The sequence below is a fragment of the Falco naumanni genome, chromosome 6, assembly GCF_017639655.2.
Source record: "Falco naumanni isolate bFalNau1 chromosome 6, bFalNau1.pat, whole genome shotgun sequence".
NCBI classification, from domain to species: Eukaryota; Metazoa; Chordata; class Aves; order Falconiformes; family Falconidae; genus Falco; species Falco naumanni.
This window is the reverse complement of record NC_054059.1, coordinates 11533660-11553844: the sequence shown is the minus strand read 5'-3', so window position 1 is coordinate 11553844 and position 20185 is coordinate 11533660. Positions and strand designations below refer to the sequence as shown.

The 20185-nt window shown below is 39.3% G+C and overlaps 1 protein-coding gene across 1 annotated transcript in view; it reads left to right on the top strand.

Annotated features, from left to right (window-relative positions):
• Positions 1-1228: 1228 nt before the first annotated feature.
• KCNQ5 (potassium voltage-gated channel subfamily Q member 5) overlaps positions 1229-20185 on the top strand; it is a 91701-nt gene continuing 72744 nt past the window's right edge. Inside the window, exons 1-2 of the mRNA XM_040599158.1 lie at positions 1229-1313; positions 16807-16933. Coding sequence (XP_040455092.1) covers positions 16816-16933 — 118 coding nt within the window. The 5' untranslated portion in view covers positions 1229-1313; positions 16807-16815. The remainder of the gene's footprint in view (positions 1314-16806; positions 16934-20185) is intronic.

Below are 20185 nucleotides of genomic sequence, written 5' to 3'. Positions count from 1 at the left end.
TGGGTTAGGGGGGAGTGAGCGAGTGGCTGCACAGTAGTTAATTACCAGCTGGTGTTAAACAACGACAGTGTTTTAAGTCAGAAATCAGAAAAGCATTGTTCGAATCAATTATTACTACTTGCAAAATGTAGTGCAAGATTTTAAAATATAGAACATACACCACCTTGCACGCATTCAGTGTGCTGCCTGGCTGCTGCTTAGTCAGTTAATGGTATGGTGGGTGAGATTCACTTCTTTTTGGTCCATTTCCTAGATGGTTTCACCAGCACAATGGTATTATTATTGGTGAAGCAGTACAATAGGAAAGGATGTTCGCTATCATCCACCGGATGGGCCTCAGAGCAATACCGGCTCTGCAGACTTATGTCTGCAAACACCACATGTGCTGTATGCTGTCAGGATCAGGCATCGGATATGCAAGAGTTTATACAGGGATACCAGGTGTTTGCATCTTGTTCGCAAAGAGATTTAGCAACATGATGGTGCTTTGCTTTGCCTGCGTATATTCGGCAGTCCCACAAAACATGCAAGCTCATGGAAGCTCAAAATTGCAGTCATGTTTTCCCAATTGTAATTGCACAACTTGTGTAAGACATTCTTACTTCACTCCTTTGTTTTAACTTCGTCAGTGGTTTGTATGATACTGTTTGTTCCCAGAATGCAGCCTGTTCAATTAGAGCACTGATGCCAGAACTCAGCAGCTACCTCTCAGTTTTGGGTAGTTTGTACATGAATCCTGTTGCTTAGAAGGAAGTTGGTTTAGATGGGCAGTTAGGTGCAATATGTATCTTAGCTCCGTCATAAGCTTATACAGCAGATACTTATGGCCAGTCATAGAAGAAATGATTTTTCAGACTGGGGAGAGGACTTTCCTGTTGATGATCATTCTTTAAAGCCTTAAGGGTATCTGGACTGCATAACGCTACAGGACTGTGATATCGCAAGTGATGTCTGTGTATATTGGGTCATTTCTCAAAGAAAATCTTGTTTCTTGTGTTTGTTTCCAGTAATTCTACCAGTGCTGCTCAGAAGCACATGGATTTAGTAACAGGCTATTCTAATGTCTTCAGTGAACTAAATTAAGTAGTGATTGAATTCCCTTCTATTAATGAAGACTGTTCATTGATAGCTTTCTGTTAACATTGGTGCAGTAGGATCAATATAGATACTGGGTCAGGGTTCTGAAAAATATTAACGATTATTAATATTCTTTCTTTTTCAGTTTTCTCCTTGTGTTTGGTTGCTTGATTTTGTCCGTGTTTTCTACTATACCTGAACACACAAAACTTGCCTCTGGTTGTCTCTTCATTTTGGTAAGTGAAACTTGTAAATTCAAGACAGTTTTACAAATGCTTTTATATACACTCAAATCCTCTTCCTCGCCAAGCAGAAAATAGTCTAATTCCTGAATGCTCTAAGAAACCAGACTTTTCATCAGAATGGTACAAAAATAATAAAAGGATTCCACCATCTTTTTTCTTTGAAAACAGGTTAGATTGTATGACAGTGTTAACGAAGTACTGTATTGCATCCCCTTCTTTGCTTAAGAATTGCTGTGGTTTATAACAAAAAGGTTTTCTACTGCAGTTTGGCCGTGATGGAGCATGAAAGACCTTTGATACTGCTGCTGCCATTTATGAAGTCAGTATGTAGTAAGAGGCACTTATGCTTAAAATAGGAAATAATTTTGGTATCGTAGATACCAATTTGTGCTCACTGTTGGTATATACTGATATTTCAGTGGCAGTTGCTGCAGTAAGATGTGGTAATTTCATTATTTATTCATAATACAGGCTTTTGTATTGTGTTTGTTTCTCCTTTTCATCTTCTGAGGTAGATATAAATGGCTTTATTCCCTAAAAGTGCTTAACATTTTTCATGCTTTGTATGGACGCCACTTTATTCATATGCTTCTTGATGGGCCATTTAGTTCTGCAAGCGATGGCCTGAGGATAGGCAGTAGTGATCATTAAAATGTCACTTTATACCCAGAGTTACCATGGTTATTTCAGTTCCATGTATACAGCAGACTGTGGCTCGTTAGGTAGTGCCGAGGGTGAAGTAACTGTTGGCAAATGCCAACATTTTAATTGTCATCACTGTACATATCCAAAAGCTCTGGTCTTCAGAACATCTCCCTAATTAATTATGGTGTAGGCAGGCTGATAAGCGTAATTATGCTGTATGTGTCTCTACAGCACGATGTGCCACTGCATCAAGATACCTGAACTAAATGTCCAGAGCAGGCTAGGTGCAGACGTGTGCTGTTCTGCTCCATCCAATGGTTTCTTGGCAGGACTAATTAGGGAGAGCCATGCTAAATGTGGTATTTTGCTTCCTAGCCATATTAGCACTTTTTCTTTTTCTGGAGGAAAGATCAGGTGGCATTAAACCAGCTAAAAGTGATCAGATTTAATCCTACACTCACACCCAGTCCCATTATGTACATATCTGAACAATACTTGGCAAATGGAAGTTTGATTGAATGTTCTTCAACAAGTTACGTTATTGCAGTTACTACACTAATTGCTAAGATTTTCTAGTATAGAAAACAGGAAAATGTGATTAGTCTGAAAATACCCTGTTTCTAATAGCAGGTGCTTTTGTGACAAGTAATCTGTTTCCCTGTATACTTATGCAAATTGGTTGTAGAAATCACATTTGTTCTGACATAAAATATGCATTTCCCATGAGCCACATATTTGTTGATTGTGTGGGTATGCTTACAGCCGCTGATTCCTCAGCTGAGTGATAAACACATTCCCTGTGCTTTGCCATGGCTCTCCCAGGACCCTGAATGTGGAGGAGCTGTGCAAAGTCCTGGGTTTGCTCCCACCGGCAGGCAGAGATGTGGCGAGCTCCACTAGCTCATACACCAGTCCTTGTAGGGGTGACCATCAGCAGAGCGGAGCTGCTCAGGGTCTGCTGTGGGAAACTGCAACGTTTGCTGCTGCTGCAGCTTCAGAGACGGACTTTGTCCCTCGTAACAGTTCTGAATGTACAACCCATGACATCCTCTGAACACAGAAATGGCCTTAAGGAGGAAGAGGGTGGATGGTTAATCCTTGAAATATCAATACTAGCCTGGTCCAACATTTCTATGCTATAGCCTAGTGTGCTCAGCAAACCCTTGGCAGGAATAAATCGAGTGATGACGAATTTTACGGCTCCTGCTGCGAGTATCTAATGGAGAAAAATATAAACACAGCAAAGTACGAAGTTCCAGAAGCAGGCTAAAGCTGACTGGTTTATTCCAGTTTGCTGATGCATGATTTGCTCCTTCTCTGCATACTGAATCATTAGCTGATATTAGCGATGTTATCAAAGGAGGCTTTTGCAACCACAAACCAAGAGAAAAATACATTTCTACATCAACTCAGGAGCAGGATTTTTGGCTGTGCCAACACGTAACTGCAGTCACTAGAGTTTTCGCAACTTTTTCCTTGCAGTGATTCATACAACTCTTACAAATGTGTCATTTAATAGAGACGGTTGTATTAACTATCAGAGATCTGGTTTAATACTGTTTTGCTTTGTGTTTGAGCTGGAAGAGACATGTTTATTTTCTAATGAGGGACCATACAACAATCTGTAAAGCTGCCTGCTGGGTTTCTGTGAATGGTTTGCTTTGCAGATTTGTTCCAGATGGTCCCCTCCTACAGCCATGTTAATTGGCTAAAAAGCTACGGTAACGTTCCTTCAACATAATACCTGAGCTGCTGCCTGCGCTGGCACCTGTGGCTTTTGACATACTGCAGCTTTTCACAATTAGACAGGGAGGTTAAAGAGGGAAGTGTAGATGAGGTGAGCAAACCTGTCCCCCCTCCTCCTAAAGGCCGGAGGAGTGAAGATTATTGTTCTACAGTCAGTTCCATTTATCTCCCTCAGCCTCGCCTTACAAGGGAATAGAAAACCTATCTTCCAATCACCGCATCCTAAATACTCTGTCAGAAACCTACAACAGCTCGAAGTAAACCATTGTTTGGGAAAGCAGCGTGAGCTGAGGGCTTCTGAGCCTCAGCAGAGATTAATGGACTTGTCGACTGCAGAAAGGCCTCAGCTCCGCTCCCGGAGCCGACACAAACCTGCCCCGCTTCACTGCGCCGTGCCCTGCCAGGGCTTCAGTTCTGGCATCTGCACAAGTACTGCTGTGCCTCTAGGTATCTTCTACTTATCAGGGAGCCTGTCAAGGCAAATGTGTTTAATATGTGAATTTTACCCTTAAAATGAAAGTTCTGCAGATAAGTTAAGTGCGTGTTGCATAGAGTAATGTTGGATTATTACCTCAGCAATTAATTTGGTTAGATTTGTGCCCACAAATAATAAGCCTAATCAGTGGGAGAGCATCAGATAAAACTCCTTATACCTACAGTGATAATTATACTTCAGCCTCGTCTGTGCATACAACTTCTGGCACTCGAGTTGTAGCAGTGATATATCCCAGACAGACAGTAGAATAAAATCTACTTCCACATCAAAAAAACCACAAGCAGCTTAAGAATCCAACTAACACAGCAAGAAAATAATCTTTGGTGTATTGCTGATCTCTTACAAGTACGTTTGCTGGCACTTTATCAAATAATAAACACAAGGGAAGTAAAACTTGGGCTGGGAAGGCAAAATCAAATCTTTTGGGGAAGATAGCCAAGAAGGAATATATCTGGAACTGGAGGTCATTCACTCTCATGACCAAACTCTCTGTTTTAAGATCATTTTCAACTAAAGCTATGTGAATGTTCACTTCTGTTTGTTTGCTGTCAATTCAAGAAAATAAATAAAATCATTTCAGTTGGGCCACAAAGATCTGGCAAATTGAGAAGTCCAAAAAAAGTCTTGGATCAGATTAAATGCTTCATTTGACCTGGCATAAAATATTGTTTGTGTATTTGAGCATTTTAGAAATTCTGGCTTAAAAGTTAAATTGAAGCTGTAGGAAAGAAATGTAATTTTTATTTGAAGTGATAGCGTTCCATTTTTTTCATAATTTTCATTTTTAATCAAGCTGGAGAGATGGCAAAACTCATGGATTTCTGCAGGACTGGTTTTGTCAAATCTGTTTTGTGTTTTTCTCTGAAAAGGGCTGGGTAGAAAGCTGTACCCAGTTGTGCAGGATAAGGGCCTCTGAAAATGTACTCTAGGAATGCATTCTTCAGGTAGAAATAACTCCCAAAGACATAAAAGCAGACAGCATGCAGTAGATGAGGCTGGCTTCCACATGTACTGTGGTCACTTACATGAATCCAACAGGAGCCTGTATCAAGTGTTTCTAGCAATTAAGATCTTCCTAATATTTTTCTCTTCTAGCATTTTCTCAGAAAAGAAACTTAGAAAGAGTATGAACATTGGTGAAAAAGCATGGGGTATAGCTGTCCCATAGCAGGCAAGCGCATATTCAATTTGTCTCTGTTCTAGGAGAGTGCATCCATCCACAGCCATGTAATCATACAAATATGTTACAAAATTTTAAAGCTGGGCGGAATGGATTTAAAAAAGGAGATGTATAGTGCTCAATTCAAAAAAGTAGCAATTCTCATGTTAGATTTATTGTCCCAGAAATTGAATTCTTTTGTGATGCTTTGATAAAAAAACACCAGACCTGGAGCAGAGGACTACTTGGATGGCTCTGGAGGACCAGCTAACAAGGCGTGAAAGGAAAAACTGAATGATCTTGAGAGATTTCAATTATAGATAGATTTCTAATAAAGGTAGAGTATAGGCCACATGTTAGTGCCATTTTGTTGAGTCTTCTCCCAAGAGAAACAGATTAACTGATCCCTGAGTTAAAAAGTCAGTGATTTTCAAGTTTGCTAGAGCTTGTCAAAACTCAGAATCAGTATTTCTCAGGAAATACTCATTTTCAATGTTTTCTTTCATCCCAAATCGAAGCATGGCTTTGAAATTTCAAAATTTCTGCATAGAAATCTCTGAAAAAATACGTTAGATATACAGCACTGATATCAAAGGCAGAAAAAAAGAGAAAAATGTAATGTTGATAAGGTCAAAGATTTCATGTTTTCCGTCTTTTTTTGCATTCATATACACTAATATTATAATAAGGTGATAACATTTCAACCATGCCATAATAAACTACCTGTTAGCTCTGAAAGAAGATATTCTTACCTTATAATTTCATGTCTTTGCTGATTAAATTGTTACTTTCCTATTACGTTTACTATTTTCCCAAATCAGAGCTGACTGTTATTAGAAAAATTTGGACTAGATCTCATCACAACTGCTTGAGAATATTTGTGCAAACAGAGCAGATGTCCTACTGGACATGTAAGTGCTGGTTGCACTTCTCTGAAACTAAAAGTTATTAGGAGGAAGTCTGACAGAAAGCAAAATTGTAAAAGAAAAGGTGAAGTTATTTAAAAACATACCAGTAAATGTCCCCAGAGCTGTATTTCTTCTGTCAGAAGGCAGTGTTGGCACTCCCAACCAACCGGCAAAGCTCTAAATCAAATAAGCACACACTGTAGCTATGGAGAGAGATAAATATAACAAAAAAATTATTTCCTAACAAAGGAACATTGGACCGCACATGAAACTGTAAAGGTATCAATATATTGTCAACAGTGCTGAGGATGATACACTTCAAAAACATCAGAGAATAAAGACATCTCAATACTGGCATAAGCCTGTTATTGATACGATTCTGGGCTTGATTATGTTGTCAGTAATGTTTTGTCCTTTCTTTTCTTTTATTCTGTATTAAGCAGAAATAATCTTTATAAAGAGAAGAATGAGAAATCACACATTGAATAGAATATCCTCTTGTATTTAAAAATGCAATATATTATAGTTCTACTGGGAAAGCTTAAATGCATTTGATTACTAAAGGTGACTAAAACAGTATTATTATATGTGATTGCAGTTGGGGCATAGAAAAATCTCATAAGTGAATCACTTAAAGAAGGTAGGATAACTATGAATGGTTACCTCAAGTGCTACAGCATCCAACAGCAAATGCAGTGAAGGCAAGAGAGACTTTCAGAGTCGCTGCCAGAGTATTTCCCAGGTAGGCAGAACTACCAACCAGTTACACTCCAACAAGAAATCTGCATTTACTGTACAGTATTAAAATCACTGGAGTTGCTGCAAGTCAATGGCTGCTGGTTGAAATACAATCCATCACATTTTCCATTCCCTCTGAATGAACAGGGCATGTATAGAGAAATGGGTGGTACTGTGCAGTGGAGAAAGATGGATGGAAATAGCAAACCCACAAGCAGTATTAAACGTAATGCAACTCGCGAGCTGGTACAATTTTAACATTAAAATGACTAACCTGTAGTAAGAAGCCCAGTGTTGATTTTCTAAATAGATACATTATACTCTTTTATATTCTTGTTATCTCTTCCTATATACGTAATTTCAAGCGTTGGTACGTGGTGGAATCATCATCCCTGGAAGCGTTTTAAAAATGTGTAGATGCAAGGCGTAGGGACATGGTTTAGTGATGGACTTGGCAGTCCTGGGTTAACACTTGGTCTTGATGATCTTAAAGATCTTTTCTAACCTAAATAATTATATGATTCGATAAGCTGTTATTTAGCTTATCTTGTCCATGGCATTATATGGTTATATGCAAACAGTCAGGCAAGAAGATACTAGTACTGCGAACAATCGGTTTCTGATTCCCTTTGTTTCCCAACACAGGGAGGGCTCGCATTCAAAGGTGGAAAATGTGTTCTTAAGATGGAAAGGACTGTCCATCTTATTCAGAAAAGAGCCTTTTAGCCAGCCATTTAAGGGGCCTCTTTATCTAGGATAAAACAGTGTCTCTAGGAGGATTTTGAGATTGGGAGTGTAAAATGGGGAGGATTAGATGTTAGTGATGGGATGTCAGGATTCAGATTAATAGAGGTATAATTCTTTGAGGAGGGCAAAGCATATCTCCTTTTAGGCTAATCAGTACATTGTGCTAAAGGACCGAACCAGCTGTCCTTGACCTCCTTTAAGAACAAATGAGCAGCACTCCTTGCACAACTGCTCTTCTAGGTCATGTCTTCCTCCTTGTTTTATCAGTTTAAGTGATAACAAGGTGCCATGGGAATCTACTTTGAAGTTGTAAGTGTAACAGTTTCTATAGGTGTAGATTTGTAATAGTTTATGCTAAACTCTGCAGTATTGAATTTCATGGGCTTTGTGACAGAGTTTGACAAGAATCTAAACTTGTTATATGGAGAGCAAAAGCTACCTCCTTAAAATAGGCAACAAACAGTTTAGACTGCAACAGTAAAAACGGGTAGATATCAAACTCTCTATCAGAAATCCAGACCTGACCCTTGTTAGGGAAATATGGATTTGCCAAATGGAAATTCAGAATAAGTCTCCAGAGGAAAGCCAAAGTACTTGGTTATAAATAATACGTAAGGAAAAAGTCTACAAAACACTAAATGTCAAAAGGAAAAGAATGCTGAAAAAGAAGAATATCATTGATGTGAAAGCTGTTTGGAAACCTAGGGAACACCCACCATCTGAGTAACACACAGAAACCGCATTCCAGTCAGTCACTTTGCACGGATGTGACAGAACATGTGAAGACAGGGATTGCTACAGCCAAAATGTGAACCCTCCTCAAATGACAGGAGAAATCTCTTCACAAGATTCAATGTAAAAACTGCGAAGTCAAGCAAGTATCAAAATACAGGCAAATGTTAAAAATTTCTGTAAGGATCCACAGCAGACATACCTATAACACAAAAGTCCAAAGAGAATTTAACGTGTAGGTGACGGTAGATAGACAGACACACTCAAACCAAGTCCAGTCTTGAGGACCATGAACTGTGGGTGAGCTACGAAGATGAATTAGCAAAATAAGTACTGGCCATTTTAGACTTGTAGACTTCCATGGAGTGCCTAAGGAAAGGGTGTATGCCATGAACAGGATAATAACTTTGGTATCAAAGCTGAACCAGACAGGAATTAGCTGATTGTACCATATGAAGATATGATCACAGGAAATTAATGTCTCACAAAGATATATGTATGTTTTTGAGAGGATGTGGAAGGGGGTGTTCTTTTCTTTTTCCAAGAGACCAAAATTCCATAAGCGTTGAAAAAAGATAATAGGGAAAACTGCAAAACACTCAGCAAATGGCAGAATTTGTAAAACAGGAGACTTGGTATGCTGGCTTTCAAAGTCTAGTTATTGGACTGAAAAGAGGGGACAATGTCAATGTTTTACTGAACCTAAGGAAACTTATAAGGAATATAAATGTTTAACAAAAAGCATAAGATTGGGTACAGTGCCTCCCAAGTCAGGTTTGCTAAAAGTTGCCAGTTGTCAGAATACACTTTCTTAAAATTGCTTTCTGAAAATGTTTTACTGGAAACATTTCAGTGAATATCACCCCAGATGCCCATAGGTTTCCTGGTGGTCAAAACATGCATTGATGTACTCCTAGGGAAGCTCTGTTAATGAGCTTTGCAAACTGGGAAACTGCCAGAAGAAATCATTTTAAAAAGAACACAGCAAATATCATTTGCAGAGTCTCTAGGATTTAAAACCGCCAAACATGCTAAGACCAAACCCCTCCCATCAATACAAAATCAACATGGATACCAGAGCATGAAAGGGCTCGGAGCCTGTACTGGCTCTGACTCCCGTTCTGCATTTCTGTTGGACACAGCAAAAGATAGCAAATTCTTCACAAAGATTTCAAAAGATTTGGGAGCTGTGTTGCTAGAGACATGTGCTTGACTGTCTGCCTGTAACGTGACATCAAAAATGTGACTATAGCAGAAAAAAATGCGTGAAGAAATCACAAAGGAGAGGCAAAGGCCTGGGTACAGCTGTACAGAGCTTCATTGTTTTCAATATGTGGATAATTTTAAAACCAAAATGAGACCATTTAATGCTGATATCTCACTACAGAGAAAGAAAATGTGAACAAGCTCAAAGCAGGATATAAATGTTTGGAAAGTAGAAAATTTTTCTATAGCATGAGTTTTATGGCTATCTTCTGCTTTCAGGAATTCTCTCAGAAGCATAGTTGTACCCGACAAATAAATGACATGGCACAAAGCAGTGAGTGCAAATGGCTGGCAAACACCATCTTTAAGGGTGATCCTGTATCTGGGGAAAAGCAGGATAGACTTTTTCAGTGTTTGAAGAAGTGTTTTCAGTGATCATCAGGGTCTTCCTAGAAGAACCATGTCCACCAAAAGCCAAAAGGAGTTTTGGGATGTGCTTTCCCACATGTGCACTGACATGGCAATCACAGCAACCATGATGGCCAGCGGCCAGGAGCTTGGCTGTCCAGTGCACCTCTGTGACGCTCGTTCCTGTGGCACCAGCAGATCCTCAGCGACTGGTCCTTGGTGGTGGTGTGAAGTGGGTCTGCTGATCTGGGAAGGCAGAAGTGGGTCTGTCCTTCGTGGATGCTGAGGAAGGCTAGCGCAGTTTCAGTGCTAGGAATTGTGTATTGGGTCTGATATGGTAAATATTTGTATTTACTCTATAAGAGATGAAGAAAAATATAATTAAATAGGAGCTACATCATTCTAGTGTGTGCTTGTACTAAGTGATTCAAAACAGGTTTTACTTGACATAAAGATCCTGGGCTTTTTTCTGCTGTGAGTAAAGAGACATGACTGATAGATGCCATTTCAAGTAATAAACACAAAAAGCTAAAAGGGTTGAGCAGCAGAAGTCCTATATAAGAGGTGGCTAATTAAAACTAAGCGTATCACTGGGATTTTAATATTATATCAATAGACTTGTAGCTGTGTATTAGATTAAAAGGCACAGAAGTGATTTCTCAATAATCCTCTATTAACATAAAATCAACGTGGGAAATCTTAATCATAATTTGGAAAAGCAAGTGTAGTCAAAGTATCACATTCATTATAAAACTGATAAGTGATAAAAGGGTGCATAAATTTCTTTTCATGCTTATTGTGTATTGCACTGGGATCTGAACTGGAGTCTCTGATTGCTATTTATGGCTGCCACTAATAGGGTCTATTCTGGGTTATGTTTTCAGATTTATGGCTGCCTCTCCCACTGCTAAACTGCAGTTGGAAAGAATTAAAACATTAGTTCCTTAAGTGTACGTATGCATGTGTAAGATGTATTTGTTAGCTGTTTAGATCAAAGATCTCCCTTTCTGATCCTGAACCAGGAATAATACAAATGTGTTCAAATTATACCATGATTTTAAATTATAAAGCATGCACATATTTGTATCTGCTCACTTTAGTCTGAAAACTGGCTGGTGTAACAGAAGTACCTCTATTACTTTTCCAGCTTCTGCATCAAACCTTCCTCAAGTTTCTCTGAGGCGGACTAGTGTTGTGCTCCCCCTTGCCTCCTGATAGTGTCTGTTTAAAGTGTAGAGTCCAACTCTGGTGCTCAGTACTTTCAATCAGTAGAGGGTTTTTTTCGCTTGAGAGAGGAATGCAGAAGCTGAGGTGTTACGTTCTTGCTTTAATTAAATGAGAAAACAATCTCATCCTCTTTGACCATGAATAATAAAGCATTGCTGTTTTAATAGTGTCAACTACTCATGTGTCACCATAAAGAGATTTTAGCAGCTGATAACATTCTTAAACCAGTCAGCTTTAAATTAAAGGACTAGAAAATGTTTATCCTCCCTCTTTTCCAGCTGATTTGGAAACACTGGAAGTCCTTGTCTATGGATTTTTAGGGAAGAAGGGACCCTTCCCGAGCACTATCAGATGACATCGCTCCTCCTATTCCTGCTGTTGGGAGTTTAGTGAGGCTGTGCTGATTTACACCAGATACGCATCTGCAGTGCAGCTATGCTGCAGAGATGTTGTCTTCAGCAGGGAAACACTTGTGGCCTTATTAACGCTTATTTCAGGGAATTAATTGGATTTATTCTAGCCCATTTCCTGGGCTTCTGATGATGTCACTTGTAGACCCAGTTCTTCTATGAGTTCAAGGCAGGCAGCTCCTTACATCAGCCTGCAGCTGTGTTATCCTACTTCACTAGCCTTTAGAATACTTAATATAATTTCCATACAAGGAATATCTATTTCCATACAAAAAATGTAATTAAAACCACAGCAGAGCCATTGTCTTGTGGGCAGATTTCTTATATCCAAACCTCAGCTCATTTACACATTGCAAAGTAACCAGGAGCATCCTAGAAGAAGAGTACAGAGTGATCAGCTTTGGTCATTTCTCATCTCAAAAATAGCTCTGATTCCCAGAAATGACAGTCTACAACCAAAGCACCTGATTTCAGCAGCAACAAATTATTTTCAGTTTTAATAAGCAGTTACATTAATGAACAAGAAAGCTATGATAAAACCGCTTTTTTACTGTTATAATGTTATGCTTAGGGAGATCCTTATCATTGACAAATACCTGATAAGCATATTAATGTAGGCAATTTCAACCAATCATCACTTGTACCCTAATTAGATAGGAAAAAAAAAATTGCTCATCATAGCTCGATTGTACTAAGTATGCTTGATTTAATTAATTATCAACCCTGTTCATTACAGTCCTCCAGGGCCTTTTGTTAATAGAAACCTGCTCTGGATGACCTCTTATTTTCCTTTCCTGCCATCTGTGTGACCTGCATTGTTCCCATGGCACACACAGAAGGAAAAAACTTCAGGAGAACACTGGCGCTCCAGCCTCGCTTCTCCTGCATATGCATAGTTCCCTGTGACAACTGGAGCTGTGTATGCAGAACCATTTCAGAATGAATAGTTCATCAGCCTGGATGAACAGTGCTTTTAGGAGGAAGACTTTCCACTGTCCGGACCACCAATGCATCTGCCATGTCAGTTACTGTAGGGTGGGTGGGTGGGTTGTGCATGCTGTGAGCTTAAATAGCCAGAAAAGTTAGATTTGGTAACTGTGGTGCAAGACCAGATGCAGCTGTGATTGGAAAAGGATGACACTATAGGGGAAAAGGAAGAAATGGCGAAGGCCAAGGCATCCCTGCTCGACCTAGGAAGGGAAGGGTTGAGCTTCCAGTAAAGCTAAACTTGCCCATCAGTTCAAATATAGCTTTGCTGAATTTTGAAGGAGGCCAGATTTATCAACAGGGCAGGATTTTCCCATTCTGATGTAAATGTTGTTATTCATATCTCATAAGTAATCCAAAATTAATGAGGTTCTATCATATTATACATAGGACAGAGATACTTATAATCCATAATTTCTACAGCAAGCCTACAAATCGTGAGGTCTAATGATTTTTTTCCGTCACATGCCTTTCCAATTATGTTCTGATTTTCTGTTTCGATTGCTAAGGAACTAAAATCAAGTTATTTAAAAGCCTAGATTTAGGCTTAATTTTGTAATAAGCCATTCCAAATGAAATCTAAAAAAAAAAAAAATATCTGATCTTGTTTGGGATGCGTCGTTCCAACTTTTGTCCACAGACAACCAAGAACCTCATGACTGTGCAGCTGCCATAGGAAAAAATAATGTCATTCCCTGGCCTACATTAACCTTGACAGAGATTGGACTTTACATTGTGACTGAGTGCACTGATTACTAAAACATTACTTTTTTCACAGTGGTGTGGGATTCTTTGTTTCTCTCTGGTTTCAACCTGGAACAATCCAAAATACATGAAGTACAAAATAGTGTGAAGAGTTCTGTTAAAATGCATTCACATTTTCTAGGAAAATCCTTTTCCTTTAGACTTTATTCTTAATGATATGTATTCCCTTCAAAAATTTGTTCTTTGAGGATGCAGGAGTCACCAGGATATAAGGATCATTTTGAAACATGGCTATTTCAGAAAGTGCAAAAATAAGTGTGAAACCTCATCTCCACTTTGTTCAATGTCTTTTCTGTTATTAAAGCTTATGCTGTATTTTTAAACCTCCAGAAACTTGATAGGTGTGGAAGAAAATCATATATAGTGTTTTTCCAATCAGCAGTTCTTTCAGCATTCCAGTGCACAGAGCCATATTTACTGTATCTGAGTTCACTTACTATAACTACAGTGGCTGTTGTTAAAATCTCCTTAAGCAGCACCATTTTCAGTTAATTTTGAGAGGATATCACTGTGCACAAATTCATAGTGTTGTTAGAAATGGTAACTGTTTTTCTCAAGGAATGAACAAAGGTATTTCACAACATTTGTCCAAGAAAAATCTTATACCCATACCCCACCCTCCAAAAATTTTTTCTTTTTTGAGAAAACATCCTTTTGCTCTTTTTCTCTCTCAAAATAGATACATGTCCACAAAGTTTCTCTTTGTAGTCCACGTATATGCATTTGTGTGTGAGAGACAAATAGGATTTCTGCCTCTGACATGAGTACACCGTGTAGTACAAGGACTCCCAAACATGCGCTTTCTGCACACAATGACTTTTTTCGTCTTTGGATAAGTGAGTAAGCGTAGCGAATAGTGATTGCTAATGGTAGTACAGATGATGAATACAAAACTGCATAGCACTAATAGGAACCAGAAGAATAAACTACAAAAAAAAAAAGTACCTCTTTTCAACTTCTACCAGCAGTTTTGTGATACTAATTTAGCTGAATTGGAGCTGTAGACTAGTCCTTCCAGAATCATTATGTACTTTCTGTTCTTGCCAGTTCTCCATCGGAGGCCCAGCTGGGGTCTAGAGTATGAGAGGACATGCTCCTGTGTGTGTCCAGCTCCTGTAAGGCACCTGTGACAATTTCAGTGTACTTACAAAGCAGGAGGTGTTTCTCATGCATCTGTACACACAGTATGTTTTCCAGGGAAATGACAAACCTTAGTCAAATGAAACGTGATTAGATTTTAACAAGGAAAAGGTTTTATTGGAAGAAAAGAATGTTTCATGTTTCTCTGGCATCCTTTCCATCGGTATCTCTTACCCCTGCCCCAAAGAAGGGACTTCATCAGGAGAATCTCATGTCAAATGGCCTGGAGGCCTGCCATCAGCTCCCATAAACTCAGAGACATCATCTAGCAATGTGTAAACCAGATTTGACAACTCATGATTTAACTACCACTATAAAAGTGGTAGTTAAATAACTAAAATACATAATCTTCCTTTTTTCCAGTTGGCTTCTTGTCCATTTTATTCTTGGCCTACACAGAGTTTCCTACAAGGAAATGTACCACATGGTAGCCAAATATTAAGAATTATTGTTACTATATGGAGAACTTCTTCAGTTTTGCACATAATCCTTTCTGAAGTTGTGTAATAGCTCTGTTCATGGAATTAAGTTGAAGTTTCTTGTAGTAGAATGGATAAAAAGAAAACCTTAACCATCACACTCATTTTTTCATGTGTTCTTTTCTAACAAAAAATATGGCATTTTCTTTAGCCGCATTTTACCAAAGGGACCTCATTCTGCTTTTGTGATTTAGGCATTCAATATAGGATTTACAAAACTGGAAACGAAGACACTGAAGAAGGTTCTAATAACTCTTTCAATGTGATGGAGTTATACAAGTTGACATGTTTTAGGAAGGAATACTGTTTTCAAATTGTTCTCTGACAGCAAAAGCAAATTAAATTCACAATGTTTCAGTGTAATGCCACTAATGATAAGCTAGTAAAGCACCATTACATGACACAATATTAATAGTGACGTTGGTTCAGGTAAATTAATGCCTGAGTTGACATAAATATTTACAGCCTTATTAGCTTGTAGAGTTGTAAGGTCTCACAGTCTGAAAACATGCAAACTGTTTATTGGGAAAAAGTCAATATTGGATCAACCCTTCCCTTGCAAATATTTTTCTATTTAATTCATTTGCAGTGCTTTCTTGCCAGTACCACACTAGTCCTCATCCTGCAGGAATAACACATTAATTGGCTGACAAGGAACAGCTTTCTCTTGGACATGGAAATACATTCAACTGCCAAATAAAATACAACTTTTCATCCTCTTCTTCTTGATGAACTGTTTAAGAAGCTGCTTCAAGTATTTTTCTCCTTCTTCTTGTGAACACACAAATTTTTATTTTATCATTTCAAAACCTATAATGCTATGGTGGTATTCCAGAGGAGTATCTATGTTTACAGTTCCATACCAGTACTATATCTCTGCAGATTCTAGGAATTCAGATTTCCGTCAGGTATGGAGCTCCAAACTATTGCTCTAACGCTGTTGACCTCACTGTTATACTGAAAGATCTCTTCCGGTAAAAATTGCTTAAATACAGGTTGATGCTATTAAAATGGAAAGTCTTAAAAAAGGTTCCAATGTGAAAGGAAGCCAGACAAGCAAGGCGAGATTTTGAAATGCTTTCATTCACAAGTTGTCCAAGGAAAGTTATGGCTAGTGTGAACATTCATTTTACTGTCTTAGAAACAATTACATACCCATTGTATGTAATTACACTTGCATGTATCTTAACCTGCTTCTGGGAACAAATTGATTTCCTAAATGCTTCTGCATCATCTCAATCACTTCACCTGCATATTGCCACAATGAGAATGTATCTACCAAAATATTCAGCCTTCAGACTGAGAACTAACTTTATGGATGTGGATATATAATGTATGCTTCACTAGCTGTCTAAATCACCTGTGGACTGATCCTCAATATCCGAAGTCACTGAGTATTTTGCTTTGATATATTTGTGTATGATTCAGTGCTTCAGTGTCTCATATTTAGTAGCCGATCTTAGCAGATATTTAATGTTGTTCAGGTTAGACTTGGACTATTCAGTAGGAAGCTCCGAGGTCTGTGTTCTGTGGGTAGATGTGTAACCATCCCGGGGAGCAGGACCCCAAGTTTGTCTTGGGATCATCAGATGCTCAGGGTAGATTGCAAGACACACACGGTGGTCTTAAGTTTCCTGATGTTTCAGTGCTCTTTATCTGTAACAGGCATTTTTCTTATTTGCCCTTTCTAGGAATTTGTCATGATTGTTGTCTTTGGTTTGGAATTTATTATTCGTATCTGGTCTGCTGGATGCTGTTGTCGATACCGAGGATGGCAAGGAAGACTGCGCTTTGCAAGGAAACCATTTTGTGTGATAGGTGAGTGCCCCAGCTCTAGTTTATTTTAAGATAAAAACACCCGCTTCTGTTTTGCTTCTGAATGAAAACTACTGGAATCAGACTCTATTTACAGTAATCAGGTGTAAATCCAGAATAGGTCTGTGTCAACTGTCATTTGCCCAAGGCTTCTCTAGTTATAAAATCACAAAGTCCCTAAATACCAGTCAGTCCATGTTTCTTATGTTCTCCAAAAGACATCTTCTTACGCATGTGATACAGCTGGCACGTATGTTGGAAGAATGAGGGGTTGAGAGCTGATCTCACTGAAAATCATGGCAGCTGGATACATTTAATGGACATATTACACATCTTGTATATACATGCATAGATGCCATGCACATACGTGCATATGTTGTGTTCTCCTTATGTCACCTCTGTGGTCAGACATGTATACACTGCAATAAGTTTGAAAACCTACCTAGAAACATCTGACAACATTGGTGCTGACTGCATGACAGTCCAGGTTTCTGCTCTGCCAATGACTGGCATAGGATATATCATACATCTTCTACAACTATTTTGAGAGACTATTCCTCCCCTTCTTTGCTGTAGAAATTGTCCGTGAGAATGGTGAATAGGCCCACAACCAGTCAAAACCCTACTTTGAAAAAGAATCCGCAGGAAAACAGTTTCCCAATAAAGGCAGAAATCAGGGATAGCTAACAAAATCATCTGGTAATTTCTTGGTTTTTCTAATGGTTTGGAGGAAGTGCTTTTCACAGAACATCTGTGGAACTTCAGGATATCGGTGTCCCAACTTCTCTCTCAGCTTCCTCCTCTTCAGCCTTTAATTTCATCTGCCTGTATCTTAAATTAACTTATAGATAACTGGGATAAGAAACACATTCTCCCGTGCATCTACAGACAGCAGATAGCACACAGAGTCCTGTGCTTGTAGCTGGGTCTACCTGTGGGTCCGCTGAGACCTACACATGGGTCTCAGTGTGAACAGTGAATAACAAAGTGTCACCCTGGTCTAAAAAAGAGTTATGCTGTGTCCCATGGCACAGCAGACCGCTGTGCTGGTTAGGGCTAATGTGTAAAGCAAGGGTTTGCCTTCTGCCTCATTCTCTGGTAAATACACACCTTCTCCCACCAAGGAGTCCCCACAATGGAGAAAGGATCTTTAGCACGAGGCACGTGAGTAGGTGGAAAGGCAGGTATTGGAATTGGCGCTTGTTTTGTGGCAGGCAAGCAGGGGAGGTACCTAATGTAACCCTGTCCAGTACCAGGTCACCATCTTGCCCCAAGATTCCCATGACTAGCCGAAAGTGGAAAGAATATTCAAAAATCTTCCCAGCCTTTACCAGCCACCCGTCAAGGGAAAGCTAGAAATTCAGGCACTCGCTCCCCCTGGCAACAACAAACACGGCTGCCATCCTTAACCAGACTTACCATTATTCCGAGATTTTGTGGTGCACCTGAAACTTTGCAGCAGTCAGGTTCTGTCAGCACACAATCATAAGAAAGCACTAGACTGACAATTTAGTAAAACTAACCTACTTCAGCCATTTAGAACTTACTAGAAACACATAAATCTTTAAAGAATGTGAACTTACTAGAAGCATTAGACGTCCTGGAGTGGTTTGCTGCTCTCCCAAATGGTGTTGTGTGGAAACTCTAGCAATCTGTGCAATTCGGCTTTTGTTTCTCCTCCCTTTCCTGTCTCCATTCAGCTGGCAAGTTTTCTGCCAGTGATTAACTTCAGTCTGAGGTGTTGATCCCCAGAAAATGTTCTTCCTTGTCCAAAACTCTGCAAGTTATCATGGGGTGACTGATGTAGATTTTTTCCCCCTTTCCTTTAAGCAGCTCATAGCTACCCTCCTACTGTTCATGAAATAGTCCAGCCAGGTCTCCTGCCATGGGCCTCCGTGAGTGTTGGAGTTTACTGGATTGTTTCTTTCTCCTTTCTCTGTAGTTCACCTGCTCTTCTTGTTGCACCTACATTCATATAGGCAATCTCTAGTCTTGAAAGCATCTTCTGTGCCCCTTGCAACTCCACCACTTGCTAGCAGAATTAATTAGCAGCCAACAGCTATTTGCTTCTGGACGTCTTCCTATGCTGGTGCACTGAATGAAAAGGGAACTTTGTTCTGCAAAACACTGTACAGCTACTAGCAGAGTTTCTGGAAACTAAACAAGTAGCTTGAATTTCTGGCCATTAATTATTCTGTGTCTGTCTTCTGCTAATTGATTTTTGTCCATGACTTTAGCATCGCCGAAGGGAGTTTCTGATGTTCAGCATCTCTCCAGGTTTAATCTTTTGAGGAAGAACCTTTAGCAAGTTATCTTGCAGCTTGTGCTACGGAAAGTAGCTGTCTGCCTGACACCTTGGCTTTGCAGTCGTGGCAAAGCGTGCTCTAGCTGCAAAGGCTGTACTAACCAGAGCACAATCAATAGATAAAGACACATGATTATCTCCCTTTTCTCGGCACTCATTAGACGGCACCTAAGATACTGCACCCCATTTTTCCCCTCCAACACCACACGTGAAAGATGTGAATAAACTCAATTGAGTTCAGTGAAGGCCACCAAGATGATCAGTGCTGGAGCATTTGCCCTGTGAGGAGAGGCTGAGGGACCTCGGCTTGTTCAGCCTGGAGAAAAGACGGCTGCAGGGGGAACTCAGTGCACTCACTGCTAAGGTCTCCTTATAAGCACATGGCCAGTTTTGGCCTATTACTTTTCATGCATTTGATTATTTACTTATACATCCATTCAGTTATTCTTTCTGCTTATTGTTACAGTGCAACAATAATATTTTAGAAGACTTAGTCTGTTTACTATTAATTAAATTTGCTATACATCTCCAGCAGATCTGTTCTCTGATTATTTTTGTGATCAAACACAAATCACATAGGGGAATGGCCCAAGAGCTAGAAATAATAAATTTGAGGATTGCCTCAAGGGTCACATTCAGACAGCCTTGATTTTTTTTCCGTTAATAACCAGAAAAAAAATTATTCAGGGTGAAAGCTCTGTGCTTACATTAGTATGCCTAAAATGTCACTACCCTGACAAATTAGTTCATGAAGCATCGCTGTGTGCTAGCAGGTTGGTAATGATATCTATCACATTATTTGACAGTTTTGTACCCTTGTTTATTTCTGTAAAGGTGGTAATAATAGTGTAGTATTAAACCTTCATTTGTATTTTGTTCCGTCAGGAGTTACCTGCCATCCCTCATTTGCTCTGATTGTATATGAGCTTGTGTAGGTAATGTAAAGGGCG